The 16,213-nt window shown below is 39.5% G+C and overlaps 1 protein-coding gene across 1 annotated transcript in view; it reads right to left on the bottom strand.

Moving 5' to 3' along the window:
- LOC147709469 (bifunctional epoxide hydrolase 2-like) overlaps nucleotides 1-16,213 on the bottom strand; it is a 179,300-nt gene that overhangs the window by 73,671 nt on the left and 89,416 nt on the right. Inside the window, exons 3-4 of the mRNA XM_086928033.1 lie at nucleotides 14,177-14,279; nucleotides 5,391-5,460 (exon numbers count right to left, since the gene is read on the bottom strand). Of these exons, the coding sequence (XP_086784159.1) occupies nucleotides 5,391-5,460; nucleotides 14,177-14,274 (168 nt within the window). The 5' untranslated portion in view covers nucleotides 14,275-14,279. The remainder of the gene's footprint in view (nucleotides 1-5,390; nucleotides 5,461-14,176; nucleotides 14,280-16,213) is intronic.

The raw sequence follows: 16,213 nt of genomic DNA, 5'->3' as shown, positions 1-16,213 counted from the left end.
ATTTTAACCAACGTCCTTTAATGCTTTTATCCTGCTCAAAGGAATCACTTTTGGCTGTTCTTAGGCTGAGTGTCCAGGTAAAGGTTTACACAGCCATGATTGAGTCAATGCACTGAGAGTAATGTTGATTTGTTATCCTTATATTTTCAATGCTGGGAGTCTATAGTGAAAAGGTCGAATCCACTGTCCAGTCCATTGACGTAATTACACGCACAACACCCATGCAGGATGGCCTCGAATTCAGTAGGCTGGCATAGGGTGGTTTCCTAGTCAAGTACAGATTCCCTATGATGACTTGAAATTGTTAAAAATATTGCTGGGAAGAATGATGCAGCTACTTGATGATGGTGTTGGTCAGCAAAACCTTCCTACTCCTTACATGAAGACTATCAGGATAAGTATTCCTGCAAGCAAGGAACATGAAGAACATTTGGCCTTGAATTTCCTTTCCATATAGAGCATTAATCATATCTTTGGTAGTAAATATGTGATACCAATAATTTAGAACTTGAAATAAGTTGCTTCTCCAGCCACAGGACACACTAAATGTTGGTGCAGTAATTATTCTCATCAACCTATAAAAAGCAGGCTCTGGCTCACAGTGGCACATGATCTCAAGTAGAATTTCCACTACAGCCACTATTTTTTAGAAACTCCCAGAGGGCCTCATTATGTGGTCTCCAGCTGTGGCCCCATTAACTTCTCCCTACCCAACCCTGATAATGGGGGTAAAGATAACTCCATGGGGCCGACTTTAATGATATTAAAGGTGGAAGCCTGAGGCTCCCCAAAGAAATGAGAATTTAGTAGAAGAATTGGTAATTCCAGGTCTAAGTCCCTGGACAATTCCACATTTTGCCCCAGATTTTCACCTGGAGACTTTGTCTGCTCTCAGAGGTGTGGCGCAGATCTCCTAATTTTGATGGGGCAGGTCATTGAAATTAAAAAGGAACTCCTTATTAGCCACTTGGGGTAGAAAGTAACTAAAAGCGGTAGGTAAAGGCTAGAAGCTTGAGTAGTTGCAAACGTATATCACATGCAACTTGCTGAAGTCTTTTCTTCAACTTTGTAATCTACATAAACTTCAGAGGCTTTAAAATGTTTAAAACAAAAGCAAATAGTTGGAAGAAATTGCTACTAGTTACCGGTTTCACGGATAAATTCTGCAAGCAACCCACTTTTGATAGGGGAATTCTCATTCCAACAATTTAAAGTGGGAAACATTTTCCTCAAATTAAATCCATTTAAACCATCTATATATAACAACGAAAGTATGTCTGTTTGTCCTTTATGCATTACTACACCATTCATCCGATCGCCATGAAACTTTAGGAAGTTGTTGAGTACACTCCCGCGAAGATTTCTAACATAAAAAAAAACCCAAAAAACCAATTTGTTAAATATCGCCCCCGGGCCCCCATGGCCCTCATAATCTTTCCAATACTGAACGTTTACAGTTTACGGTGCGACTCGCTTTTGCAATGACCATCAACAAAGCACAAGGACCATCGCTGCAAGTGTGTGGACTAGATTTGGAGAATCCGTGCTTCTCACATGGACAACTGTATGGGGCCAGATCACGTGTCGGAAATCCTTCTGATTTATTCGTGTACGCACCAGACGGAAAAACAAAAAATACCGTGTATCCACAAGCACTCGAATAAATAAACAGAATTAAAACAACACTTTAAAATGTCTTCCATATTAAAATGAATAAGTTTCAATAAAAATGACACAATGTAAATTAAATGTTATCAAAACAAGTTTCCTTAAATTTCCTTTCTTCTGAGATCGCAGCAACGCGCGACGGGTAAGCTAGTATTAAATAAAATACTTAAACCAGAAAAGTCTCAAAATTAGGAGAAGGTCAAAGATTGAGAGTTACACCCATCTTCTAGGGCACAGTTTAAAACGCTGCTATTGTAAAAAAAAAAAAAAGAGTGATGGTAAGCCAGTACCCACATATATTTTGAAATTCACTTGTGCTAGGATTGCCTCCGATTTAATATTTTCTTCATGATATGATTTCTCCAGTGCCCTGTCACATTGTGGGCTAAACAGGATTCTTCTGGCATACAGTGGCCCTAACCATCTGCGTTACCAGCAGAGCGGCATTCCTAGAAAAAAGTGTGTGCTTAGCCTTAATATATGTATTACTGATAGGGCTTTAACAGTAAAACATATAATAAGTCTGAACGGAACTACTTTCTGTGTGGATGTGCACTTTGTGCAAGTGAGAAAGGGCGTAACTCACACTGATGATAGTTAATGACTGAAGTGGTCTAACGCAGGGCGCCATTCTGTAGGCTACAATGGCTGGGGAAAAAATGCGAGTGTCACAACAAAGAAATGGCTGAAGAGGGTAAGCTGACAGAGCCAGTAAGTAAGCATATCATAGATGCAATTTTATTAAAACAAAAGGCCTTGACTCACACCAAACCAGAAAAATAACATAGAAATTTGATAGCAGCCCTTGAGAAATATTTTGTCGGATTCACAAACACATGTTCGCAATCTCTGCTAGATTGGGAGAAAGGGACTAACAGCCACATGCATCATTGTAGGATTTTGCATTTCCTAAATTGCGAAAATTAAGGAATCGCAATTTAGGAATTGAAAAATCCTATGCATCAAGAAATCTGAAGTGTTTTTACGATTTCTTAATTTTCTGTATTTGCGATTCCTTAATTGCGAATCGCAATTAAGGAATGGCATTACAATGATTCCTATGGGCCTAGAGACCCATAGGAATCAATGGAAAGGCATTAGCTTTTTGCGAATTTTATATTGCGAATGACAATCTGTTGATGCATTTCAAGGGTGCTGACGGGGGTCCAAAGGATCCCCCCCTGCACCCTTGAAATTTTTTTTTAAGTGCAAGTTTCACACACACATGTCCAAAGGACATGTGTGTGTGTAACATGACACTTTCAAAAATGCTTTTTTGAGCATTTTTGAAAGATTTCGCAAATTAACACGAGGGTCAACCTCGTGTTAATTTGCACCTCCTATATCTGATTTCGCATTTTTAAAACAAATCATGCATTGCATTTAAGGAATCGCACAAATGCGATTGCTTAAATGCAATCGCATTTTTAGGAATTGCAAAAAATTGCGAGTTTCGTGAAATTGTTTAATGCATCCCAAAAAGTGATTTTGGAATCGCAAACGGCCGATTTTTCCGAATCGCACCGTTTGCGACTTCAAAATCACTTGATGCATGTGGGCAAATATGTGCATGTGTTAATTCACAAAGAGAATGTGTGTGTTCACAAAATGAGATGCAAGTGCACAACGGGCAGTTCTTCTCCTATGCAAATGTTGCTCTAGGGTGCAGGGCAGTGGTGTGGCAGGTGCTAATTCCAGCATGTTCTCCATTCGCAGAGAGAAGCACTTGCCTCTGCACCAGGAGCACCTCCCTATTCCCTGCGACACGTCTAGCGCAGTACTGCCACGGGGACGGGGTACTGTGCACAGGAAAGATATGTCTTATCCAAAGTCAATACCCCATATTCCACCGATCATTTAATGCAAGAGCAGTGGGGTGAAGATCCACATTCCAACCCCAGTTCACGGGTGGGAATGTGAATGCATGCATTCAGACTGGGGCGTCCTTCAGTTCTCATACATGTTGATGCTCTTCCCATTGTTGTTGTAGGTGTGGAGGTGGAATTCAGTTAGAACCAGTAGACCTCAGTCACCATGCGCACACGACAGCAATGCACATCGAAGCAGCGGGTGTGTATCTGCTGCGTTGAGAAGGATGGTGGCAAGGGGTGAAAAATGGATGTGCAAAATCTCTGCTCATCATCTGTCTCTTCCACTGTCCATGGATCCTGTGGGTACCAGGATACAGAAACTGCAGAAGCACATTTTCAGAGTGCCAAATGCATCTTGCCAATTTGCAAACTCTGTTTTGTTCACCTGCAGCTAGATTCATCAAGCATTTTTGCGAGCGCAAACGGTGCCTATCGCAAAATTCGGCCGTTTCCGCACGCAAAAATGGCATTTGGAATTCATCAATAGGTCATAAACTCGCAATTTGAAAAATCGCCAATAATTGCGATTTCTCAAATTGCGATCGTATTTAAGGAATCTCAATTAGAGATTCCTTAAATGCTATTCATGAACCTCTAAAAAATTGCGAATTCGCTATTTTTTACTGCTATTTACCGCGAAATCTGACTTCGTGGTAAATAGCGAAAGCTTAGAAAAATGCACATTAGTGCTTTTTTCTAAGTGGTATGTTTTTTTCTAAGTGGTAAGTGGTATGTTACACACACACATGTCCTTTGGACATGTGTGTGCGCAACATCATCTACATTGACATTTCAGGGGTGCTACAGGGTGTCCTTTGGACACCCCTGGCTCCCTTGAAATCGCATCCTTATTTGCGATTAGCAAATTGCTAATCGCAAATAAGGATTGACTCCCCATTCATTCCTGTGGGCCAAAGCCCATAGGAATGAATGGGGAGTCAATCCTTATTTGCGATTAGCAATTTGCTAATCGCAAATAAAGAGGCGGTAGGAATCGCAATTTATTTTGTGATTTCTACATGAATCCCGATTTGCAAGTCCTTAATAGCGATTCCTTAATAATCGCTATTAAAGACTCGCAAATCGGGACATTGATGAATCTGGGTGTTGGAGAACTGCGTTTTTTTTCTTGTTTTTTTTCACAGCTTGGAGGATGGCTCAGTGAGGTGAACGTTTGTGATTGACACGTAAGCAGATCAGAAGGTAACGTGGTTGAATCTTAACAAAGCAGACCCAGACATAAAAATGAATGACTTTAGTTTAAGTTCCATAAACTCAGTAATATTAACAGCTGCTATTGACAGCACATAGACATAGCTCAAATGTGGTATGAGCTGCAATATAAAAGCACGTTTTTATGATTGCCATAACATTCTCTCTGTAAAATATGCACTCCCCATGTCTTTAGCACAAAAGTGTATTTCAGACTCTAATTCAACATGGAAACGTTTCTATGTACACAATAAGTCGAATTTCGTTCACTTAATTGTTAACTGAGTAACAATTTGAGGAAAGAAGATCATTTCCATATCCCTCATTTGGGAAAAATGTTCTTTAAGAATTTACAAAATGTGATACATCTTTATTTATTACACTGTCAAATGCCGCTGGTTGCTGCTACATCAACATTACAATACACACATCTAGGATGATAACAGGAACCTACTATTTAAACACAGGTAAATACAAATTACTCATATCTATATCACCTTTACAAAACATTGACACGAAGCCATGGTTTAGCGTCATGAAAGGTAGAAAATTGGGCAACCTGGAGCACTGTGTTGAAGGTACTGTATTTCCATTGATTTCAAACTAACCCATTGGGTGGAGAAGAGAACAATAACCTACCTTCTTGCTAGGCGCAGTGCAGCCCCATTTCCAGTTCTTCTCAATGTGTCGGTACCAGTTTAAAGGGCCCCTGTGCAAGAGAAAAGGCAAGAGAAAGGCATAAAAAATATAACTCAAAGGTGGAATAAGGGAGTTGCACTACATCTGCAGTACAGAATTAATGTTTATTACAAATTTCATCAACATTAAAAAAAACTAGAACAGGTCTTCATATGCTACTGCAAACCAACATTATGATTGGCCGGCATCGGAGATTTCAATCTTTCTGTTATATTTGAAGTATTTCAGAGCACTGGCCTAGTAGCCACAAGGCCAGCAGACCATTACATAGCTAACACTGGTAACAAAAACTGTAAGTGATAGTGCAGAGATACAAGGTAGAAGAACACAGAAGAGATATACTGTAGGGGTGAGTTTCAGATCATTTGAGAATGTCAAGAGACCCGGATTCAGTCTAGTTTGATCAGCAACAGAGACTCATAGCCTGGGAGGTAGAGAAAACAAAACTTGTTTATATGTTCTGACTGCTGTATCCTATGGAATTTCAAAGGTTAAGCTGGTTCTGTTTCTGGAAATCCACCGACCGCCCATTGGTTCTTCTTCATTATTCAGGTGGATGGTAGACCAGTGTTGATCATGGTATGATTTAAATAAGGTATTTTGAAATCTGTAATTTCTTCCAGAGGGAGCCAGTGGAGAGGTTTTGAGAACTGGCTGAATCTATTGAAATATTAGTTCCAAGAAACCAAACGTACAGCAGAACGGCGTTTAGGTGTGTGAGCATAGATTTGGAAAGTCCAGCCAGCATTGCATTTCCTCAATTAATTCACCAGCATCCATCTCAAAAGGAAATGACATAACTTTATTTCCCTCTCTCCAGCTCTACAGGAAGTAACATCACTGGTTTCCCAACAAACCCATTTTAAAAGCAATAAGCCAAAGGATCCGCCTTTGTTCCCCACCATTCATCTACCCAGGTATTGACATCACAGAATTCCCAGAATGCATCTTTAAAGGAAGTGCAATTACTTGTTTACAATCTGAACTATCTGTAAAAAAGACACCAGAGAAGTGGAATTCATTCCCTTGCATCCATCTCCATAGGAAATGGCATCACCAGCTTTCAGCTAAATCATCTTTAAAAGAATAAGACAGACAGAGGAACTTCATTCCCCAGCACCCCCCTCAACAGAATGTGAAATCACTTTAATTTTCAGCAGGCATCTCTGCAGGAAGTGACACTACAGGCGTCCAACAAAACTTCTTTACAAGAAAGAGCCAGATAAGCAGACTTCATTTCCCAGCATCAGTCGCCACCAGAAGTTTCTCCCTGCATTACCCAGCATCCACCTCAAAGGGAAGTGATACCACTTCTTGGTGTCGTCCTATGTCCATCCAGTTCCCAGGGCATTCTACCACAGGGATTTCCCCAGTCAATTGTGAACACAGACCAGGATATCTAATGTTTTCGTCTGCTAGGGGCAGACATAAATAAGGGCATCTGCTATTGGGGCCTAGGAAGAAAAAGATAAGGGAATTTACTGTGTGGGCCTTTAGGGCCCAAAGGGTATTCTAAACGACTTCAACGCATTTCTGGTAAACTATGTCAACGCTTACAGTCCAATTAAAACAAAAATGTGCAGGTTGAATCATTCAACACTCTGGTACTGCAACAAGCCTTGCTGGAAAAAACATACTCCATCTTCTGCAGACAGGGTTATTTGTGGGTTGGAGTGACTGGCCCATGACTCATTGCAAATTACTTTACTGACCATGAGCATGATACATGGGAACTATTTCCATGACCTTTTGGCTCCATCTCCTGTTTTGCAAAAGTTGCAGATACATCCATCTTCAAATCTTACAGCTTGGAGTTATCAAAATATCTGCATATGTATTGCAGAATCGGGTGTTTTGGGCTCAAATTCCTTTTAAATTTTGCAACCAATGGAAATGGTTTAACTATTACCTAATGGACATTTTCTTGGATGACATTGTCTCAACAATTCAATTTGCCAGCATGTGGGACATGTACATTGTCTAGCAGCTCTTGGGTAATCTTGAAACATTTGAATGCAATTTCATAGCAATTATCCTTATCTCAAAGATGTTAATTATCTGGAAATGTACTTCATTCACCATTATAGATACCAATACATCTATCATATGAGTGGTCAATGTGAACTCTATAGTTTACATAATGAAACTACTGCAATCTACTGTATAAGCCGACAGCCCAAAGTTTAACAACAAACTGAAATCAATCAGAGAGTTGATTCAGATACTTAATTTTATTCGCAGGATCCAGAGAATTTACCAACAATACTTATGACAAGTCTTGAATCCTTCCTTGATCGTGATTATAAATATTGTTTGGCAAACCAAAGCATGGCAAATTAAGCATTTTGTGACATATTGTTTCCTGCATGTCTTCAAGGCCAGAGTATACATATTTTCCACAATGACACTGTACAGAAGGCATGGATTTTATTTCCCTCAAGAATATGTTATAGTGTCTTATAAAGTACGAGCCGATACCCAGAAAGGTGTGGCAGTAAGAGCAAATATAGGCAGAGTCAGCATAATTAAATCATAAATAAAGATTTTGAGCGATTTCCTAAATTTAGGATGGTGGTCAGTGGGTTTGAGAGGGCGAAGAAGGTCAATTCAAAGTTTATCATCTAACCAGACAATATTTATGAAACCTAAATTTCAAATCGAAGACACCTTGTTCACAGCACGATGGACCATGGAGAGGGATTTGATAAAGACCCTCCTCTCCTCTGGGAGACAGTGGAGAGTAGATGCACAGCCAGATACTGAAGTGATTGTAATTTAGCAAAAATGTGTTTAAAAGCAGCAAGATCAAGACTATTACAATAATCTAGCCTAGAAATAATTGCGAATTTAAGCAACCGCTTTATACGATTATCCAGTGGCAGATAAGGAATACATTTTTGTTTTGCAAATCCATTTAAATTCTATGGGTATTTACTGAAATATCGCAGATTTGAAATGGAAGCGTAGTGGACATCTGATGAAACCATAAGTTACTGAAAAATCCTAGCAGATTCAGAGTAGAGATGTATTCCTAGATTCTTACCGGAGACCCCTGGTCCACTATACAATAGCCCAGACCCAAGAAACACACTTGTTATCATTACTAAATACAGAGTGGGTAAATTATGGCAACCATGGTTGTCCACATTGAACCTTCAAGTAAATTTCACTGAATTCCTCTAGGTCCAGCACCTGTGAGTCCGACGCGAGACCTGATCCCTCTTTTGGTATATGCTTTTATATAGCAAAATGTTTATAAACACAAGGACTGTCCTTGATGCAGTTGAACCAGGGTCATTATGTTGTCCAGAACAAAAAGTGAAATGGGATTACATCAGTTGTTTTAGCATACACATGCTTCTATGTTAGAAGAGTATGTATGCTCTTTTACATTTTCATACAAAATTAAAAAATCATTACAAAATGCACCAAAGTTCTAATAGCTTAGGGATTGTTGTAAAGTAATAGTTTAGGGATTGTTGTAAAGTAATAGTTTAGGGATTGTTGTAAAGTTAATAGCTTAGGGATTGTTATAAAGTTAACTCCTGAATTAGTAATCCTAGGCATTCAAACGGATCACATCGGAATTAGATCTACAGCCGCAGAAGCCTTTTTGTTTATTTGCATGTCAATCTTTCGTTTCTGTATTACCTCTCGGTGGATTGGTACTGAACCCCCAGTGTTTCACCACTAGCAACTTAAATTGCTCTCTATATATCGATTAGAAATGGCAATGTATAAACTTAAAGGGATAAAAAAAAAAAAGGACACAAGGTCAAAAAATATGGGATCCGATATCTAAATGGATTTAATATGATTTAATTATTTTATGTGATGTCATTTGCTCTCTAGGAAGTATTATATATCATGTGATGTTTTTTTTGTTACATTGACGTTTTCTGTATCCTTCTTCGATTCTGATATATATTTTGCTCACTGTCCGGCTGATTGTTGAAACAAAAGGTAAATAAAATAATTTAAAAAAAATGCACCAAAGTTTCTTTATGATATAAATATATTTGTTCCATCAAAAGAAACACAAGGAGCTATACAATAAGTGTTATGGTGCAGACCTAGCAGATCGAAACGCCAACATTATACCCATGGTTGAACAACTAAGATTTATTCACAGGGAAATCTTGTAGTCATTGCTGTTAGGTTTATTTTTGTATAGAACACAAACACTAACCTTGGGCACGGAAAGTGCTTGTATATGAACCTGTACATCTGACCACCCCTTCTTTTTTTGGTATCAATACTTTTATCGTTAAAACTAAGAATTGATAAATAACAGCAAATACAGTGACTTTCAAGTCCAGATAATACCCATATAGGGATATAAACGTTGATTATGATACAACCACCAATAGCAAACAATACTTATATATAATATTGAAAAGGGATACAAATGGAAAGAAGGGTGGGAGAATAAGCTATAGAAGGAAGAAAGTAAAGAGAGGAAGGGAAAAAAGACAAAGAGAAAGAAGGGAAGAAAGGCAGAAACTATAAAGCAGGGAATAAAGATAGGGTGAGGGAGGAGTAGTGAGTACAATGATGGTAATGAGGAAGAAGCATGAGTCTACGCAAAATATGGGTGAAGAGGGGCAAACTGATCACACGTTCCTGAGCACTGTGCGGTTTGCACTATATCACTTACGGTATAGAAAAGTGTGTTTATGTCGAAATGGAAAAAATCGTTTTCTATCAAAAAGAAAATGAAAGGTTGTTGAAACTTTTAGTGCATTTAATAATAACTGTTTCATTGTGTATGAAAATGTAAAACAGCATACTAGTGTAACACAGAGGGGTGTGCATGATACAACTAAGCGAGTCGCATAGGAACTTCTGTTCTGAATGTCTTGATGCAGCAAAAAGAAGGGCACCCTGAAAAAGAAGCTGTAAACATATTAGAGAGACTGGTAGGGAAACGTGTAATCATACCTTAATCATACCTTCTCTCTCACTGATCACAAAGTACAAACATTGTCTTAATAGTATGTTCTGTTTCCACTGTCACATCATCAGCTCTTACTATTGTAAATAAGATGTCATTTCTACATCAGAACTATTCTAACCACAACACTCACCCTAGCACCACTGGTCACTTCATACTCCCAAGTCCTATAGGATGCCCTGGCCGCTCCTCCTCGAGGCGCTCACTTTGCTCCATAGAATCTCACACCATATCAGAAATAGATGGATGGAAATGATGCACCTCAAAATTAACTGTTTCCCCAACACACATAAAACACACCATTTTCTACAACTGACAATCCCAACAAAACTGTTCATAGGGGCTATTAGCCTCTCCATCACTAATTGTAATTGTTATGGGAGTTTAATGCTCACCTCCTGGGGGTGATATGAGCCTTTACAAAGATGGGACCTTCCTTTCCAGTTTGGGTGTTTGCATCTTCATGCATCATTCTTTTGGACATTTCCTTTCACATCAAATTCCCCATGCTGTGGGTGGCTTCCAAGTTATGTCCATCTTCTCACTGTATAGATGTCTATAAAATATTGATGTGTTCCACTCTTACCACTACCCATTAAGGATTCAGACATTCGATTTTGCATCAGCATCACTCTCAGGCCTTTGCACCTTGGCAAGTGAAGAAACTTATAGCAATTCGAACCAAAAAGAGTTTCTAAACCTTCAGCCACTTAATTGTTTCACAATCAAGGTGATGGGGCCAATGTAGCACATCAACTATACACTCAATATCTAACACACTTTGCTGACCATCTCACTGATGCGTTCAATTTAAAGAATGCTATAGACGTGGATGCTGCTTCTAAGCTTTGATTTCTGATCTACAACCAGTACATTCTGAGGCCGAAGTAGCACATCTACAAGTCGCTCAATACGCAACTCACTTTGTCCACCATCTCAGTGCTTTGTTTAATGCCTCAAACACAACAGGTGCGGGTACTACCTTTAAGAAGATAGGCTCAGTGCTGCTTTCACAATAAAAAACAGTTTCTTTACTATTCTGAAGTTTCTGGAATCTCTCACTTTGCACTGAATCAGTGGGACCATTTTGTAATGTTGTAGGAAGTGCCAAGCCCTAGGACCGGCACAGGAGGTCTAGAAGTGGGAGGAGAAAGGGAGGCAGAACAGGAGGAGTCAGGGAGGCAGAAAGGAGCAGGAGATGAGAGAAGTAAGATGTATGAAGAATAAAGCTCCCACCGCATAATTGTGTCAGTGGCGTCTATTCATGCATCGCGACACTACACATTCGTATCCTAATTGCTGCATGGGTAACTGACCAGGTCCTCCCACTTGAAATACATCTATATCTATCGAATTTTAGGTGGATAGATGGATAAGGCCTGCTTTCTTGTTTTTTTTCTTTTTCACACTTCTTAATCTGCAGTCCAATGGTGCCTCGCAGAGGGTGTGCTGAGATTCACCAGACATGGTTAGTTTCTCTCCAAGGTAAGTGAGGGTCCTGGTGTGAGGCTTTGTAAAGAAAATGCAGCTGGTTTTGAAGATGCTGTGGGCTGGCAAAGGGAGAAAACGTAGGTCCATCATGATGGGGTGATGTGATGAAATTTCTTCAGGCCCTTGATGAGACATGTAGGATGCCCTTTATTGGTGTCAGTGGGGAGTCTAGAAGGTCATGGAGCCTGGCGTTACCACCATACAGATGCAATTGTAGGAGTACATTGAACAGCAGTTTTTAAATTGCTTTCAGAAGAAACAGGTTCACTTCCTTTAGCAGAGAGAGCATGTACCAGGCCATCTTTGGTGTTTTTGTCAATGTGTTCCTTGAGGGTGAGTTTGGTGTCCAGGTTGTTCCAAGTGACTTGGTAATCATTGAAAGTTGGGGTTCGAAGCAGTCAAGGTCACTGAGCCAGGTTTATATTGTTTCTCGTTCTTGTCAAATAGCTGTAATTCTTTCTTTCTTGGTTGGGTTAAGCTTCAGACATGTAGGACATGCAGGTCTGGATGACATACAGACAATGTTTGAGGTGTTGGGTGTGTGAAGCAGAGGAGACTTTCAAGTACAGTTGTATATCATCAAAAAACTGGTGAATATTACCGCTGTTGTCTGTGAGTAGAGCATCGTCTACAATGTGTACGCTAGTTGTCTCTCAGAAGCACCATGATCTGAAGACAGCCCGGTAGTCATGTAGGAAATGGTTATCATTGATGTGATTTTGGAATTGAACATTGACTGCTTTTTCAATGATCTTCCAGATGAATAGCACATGAGTGATGGGCGGGTAATTGGCGAAGTGGTCAGGGTCTACTGTAGGTTTCTTTAGGAGTGGAAGAACCTGACCTGAAAATTAGTTCAACTTACCCCTCTAAGCAAAATTGCTCTTATGCCCTGTTTTTCTACTATGGTTATGTTTTCTCGCTGACATGCATGACCATTGCACAAGCCCTTAGCACCAAAGGCTTGTTCGGAGTCACTGGCAGATCATTCCGCCACTTGTCCTTGAAACAGTCAATTATCCCTGCTGCTGCATGTAGTACTCCGTTCCTGATGTGTGCCTCATGCACAGCATGCTGCTCAAACGTTTCCATACTCAATGATTTTGCCTTCACACACCAAACATTCATTCACCTGCACCATCAATGCTGCCCTTCTTGCCCACAGACCCATCATCATTGACCTGGAGTCACAAGTCAGGTGGTTTGTCAACTTGTGAACTATCTGCCCGTTATCCATTACCATCCACTGATTCATTGGCTTATTTTTCATCTTCACTGCAGACATTCTGGCCACACTTAATTCTGTCTACCACCCCAACATTATTCTGAGTGCACACAGCTGCTGCTGATTTCACTATAATAATCTGCTTTGCAGCCTGATTTTGTATCATGATGTGGCATCTTGCTGTCAAGCCATAGTAGGCATATGTTTAGCGTCATCATTTATCATTTGTAGGGTTGATATACAAGGGGTATACATGCATCTTGTCAAGGACTGGAGGCTGTGAAGGCCTTTCAATATTCCTTCTTGATTGCCCGAAGAAAAGGTGACCCCTTCCGGTAGCCAGAGTGCCAGAGTGCCACTCTGCACACATACGAAAGGTGTCATATGCCTCAATAAGGGAGTGCCAGGGGAGGAATTAAAAATCTCAAAGGGCAGAAAACCTCACTATCAAGTTGTTTATGATTGAAGCTGAAAATCCATGCAGAAGTCACCTAACTCCCCCCTGAAATCAGGGCAGAGAAATCAGCCAGGTAAGGGCATCCCATAGAAGATCTGCAGGAAAATCTGGCACACATTAGTGGGCAATGAACAGAACAAAATAACACAAACACATTGCTACATATCAATGGCAGGTTAATGGCTCCTCTATATAGGATTCAAACAGTAACTGACTTCACAGGAAGAGGTTCAGCTTTATCTTGGATTGAGATCATCAGGCAGAAATCTCTGGACAGTGCACCATCTTGGAAACAACAATTATTAAGCCTTGGTCAGGCCCCTTTGCAATTTGAAGGGCACAAATCTGGGTGGCCATGGAAGTGGCAGCACAGTCTAACCTGCATTGCGCTTGAACATGATGCCCCAAATTTTATTTGCCATTGAAGACGCTTATATTTGTAACATGCAGAAGTTTACATTTAGATGCAGCAAATTCTAAATACAAAGTTTGTAGTAGGTATCCAAACTTGAATATTATAGGCCTACACATAAATAAAGGGCTAAAGTCACAAATCCTATTTAAAAAACTATAACACACAATTTACTTGTCGACATTACCCAAAGCCACTCTTTTTGAACTGCTGGACATAGTACTGAAGCTCATCTTCTTCCATAATCTTACTGACAGGAGGATCTTCTGGTGTTCCAACCAACATTCCACCTGCAGTCATCAGAGGAAAGGAGGGGCAATCAGGCAGTACTGATGTGTGATGTACAACAGATGTATGTTTCCATGGTTACATGTAGTTTACTGTGCCAAATGAATGAATAACTGCCAATTCCAGTAACTATGACAATGTTTTATTTCATCACCTGTACTTATACATTTACTGGTTGGAACAATTTTAGAATAACAGAAAAGTTTACATATATATTTAAAGGCTGCTAGCCTGGGAGTTCCTAGACACATAAACCTCTCTTTTGGCCAGACACCTATGTACATTAAACATAATACCCAGCAGCTTTTTGAGGTAAGCGGGGAAAGTTACCTAAATGGTTAGGGATATAAATATATATATGTGTGTGTGTGTGTGTGTGTGTATGTATACACACATAAATGCAAGAAGTGTAGCAGCCCCACAGCAACATAAAAAAAAACAGTAAGCCTCGTGGGTCATTAAATCCATGACCCGAGGAGAACTTACTATATTATTTTAAAGCACCTATACCTGGAGCTCTAAACGCTTCAGCTGGAGTGCAAGGCCATCTTATGGTTGTTTTTATGATTGCATTTTGTGGGCTGAAAAATGTTTTAAAAAAGACTGAGACATCTTGGTTTGATTTAAAAAACAAAACAAAAAGAAATATATGTCTCCAAGCCTATTTTTTAAAATATTTTTCAGCCTACCAATTGCAAAATCAATACTATGTTAAAAGAAGACTCAGAAATGTTTTTAATTGAACCTTTAAAATATTTATAATAATCACTATTATAAACATTGCATTGTGTCAATTACTAAAATATACAGTAGATTAAAAATAGTGGTGATTTTTGAAGAAAAATGGTAGATCTGCTTTACATATACAGACATGCTCATCCCTTGAAAAAAACAATAGGCTCACTTTTATATTTTGGTGATGTGACTCTTTAATAAAGTCAGTAAATCTGCTGGCATGACCTGCAAGACCAACCGCACGCTGCGCAGAAAGCTGCGCGTGGCATTGGGAAGGCTGCTCACAAGGGGTTGGATGCATGACATGGCTGCAAGCAGGGGGGTTGGTTTTACACATGGGAACACAATATTACTTTATGTTAAAAAAAAATAATTAATAAACAAAGATTAAAGTAACGTTATAGTAGATTATAACCTATAGTAGGTGAAAATTTCAGGGAGAACGAAGCGTTTTAAACTAAAACAAAACACTGAAAGCCATCCTGCATTTCAGGTGCACAGTGGATATAGGCAGCGGCACTCCACAAATTGTATCATATGAAACCTTTTCAAAGGAAGGAAGAAAGAAGCTGGTGGCACTCCAAAGTGAACATGGTGAAAGAAATCCTGTTTATTAAGGCACACAAATGGGTTACACATTTCATCTACACACCTTGCTCACAACTCAAAAGTATTGGATACAAAGGGGCATATGTAGGTAATTTCCATTTTGCAATTCCCAAATAGTGATTTTTAAGGAATCGCTATTTGAGAATAGCAAAATGGAATGTAGGTAAAAATTCGCAATTTTTTTGCGAATCTCTAACATTCCTTAATTGCGATTCGCAAATTGCTAATCGCAATTAAGGAATGAGTGTCCAATTCATTCCTATGGGCTAAGAGGCCCATAGGAATGAATGGGGATACATTCTCAAATTTAGATTTTCTATGAGAAAATCGTAATTTGAGAATCGCAATTCCAAGGGTGCCAGGGTGTCCAAAGGACACCTATTGCACCCCTGGAATGTGCCTGTAAGTACATGTGGCGCACATACATTCCCTAAGGGTATGTCTGTGCGCCACATGGCACTTTGAATTTTTTTTAAAATGCATTTTTGAAGGAATTCGCAAAATACCATCTACTTGAAGTAGGTGGTATTTTGCGGTTCCTTATGCAAAAATCGCAATTTTTAAAGCACCCCTACATAGCATTTAAGGAATC

Source organism: Lissotriton vulgaris, chromosome 6, assembly GCF_964263255.1.
Source record: "Lissotriton vulgaris chromosome 6, aLisVul1.2, whole genome shotgun sequence".
Classification (NCBI taxonomy): Eukaryota; Metazoa; Chordata; class Amphibia; order Caudata; family Salamandridae; genus Lissotriton; species Lissotriton vulgaris.
This window is presented reverse-complemented; position numbering and strand designations above follow the sequence as displayed.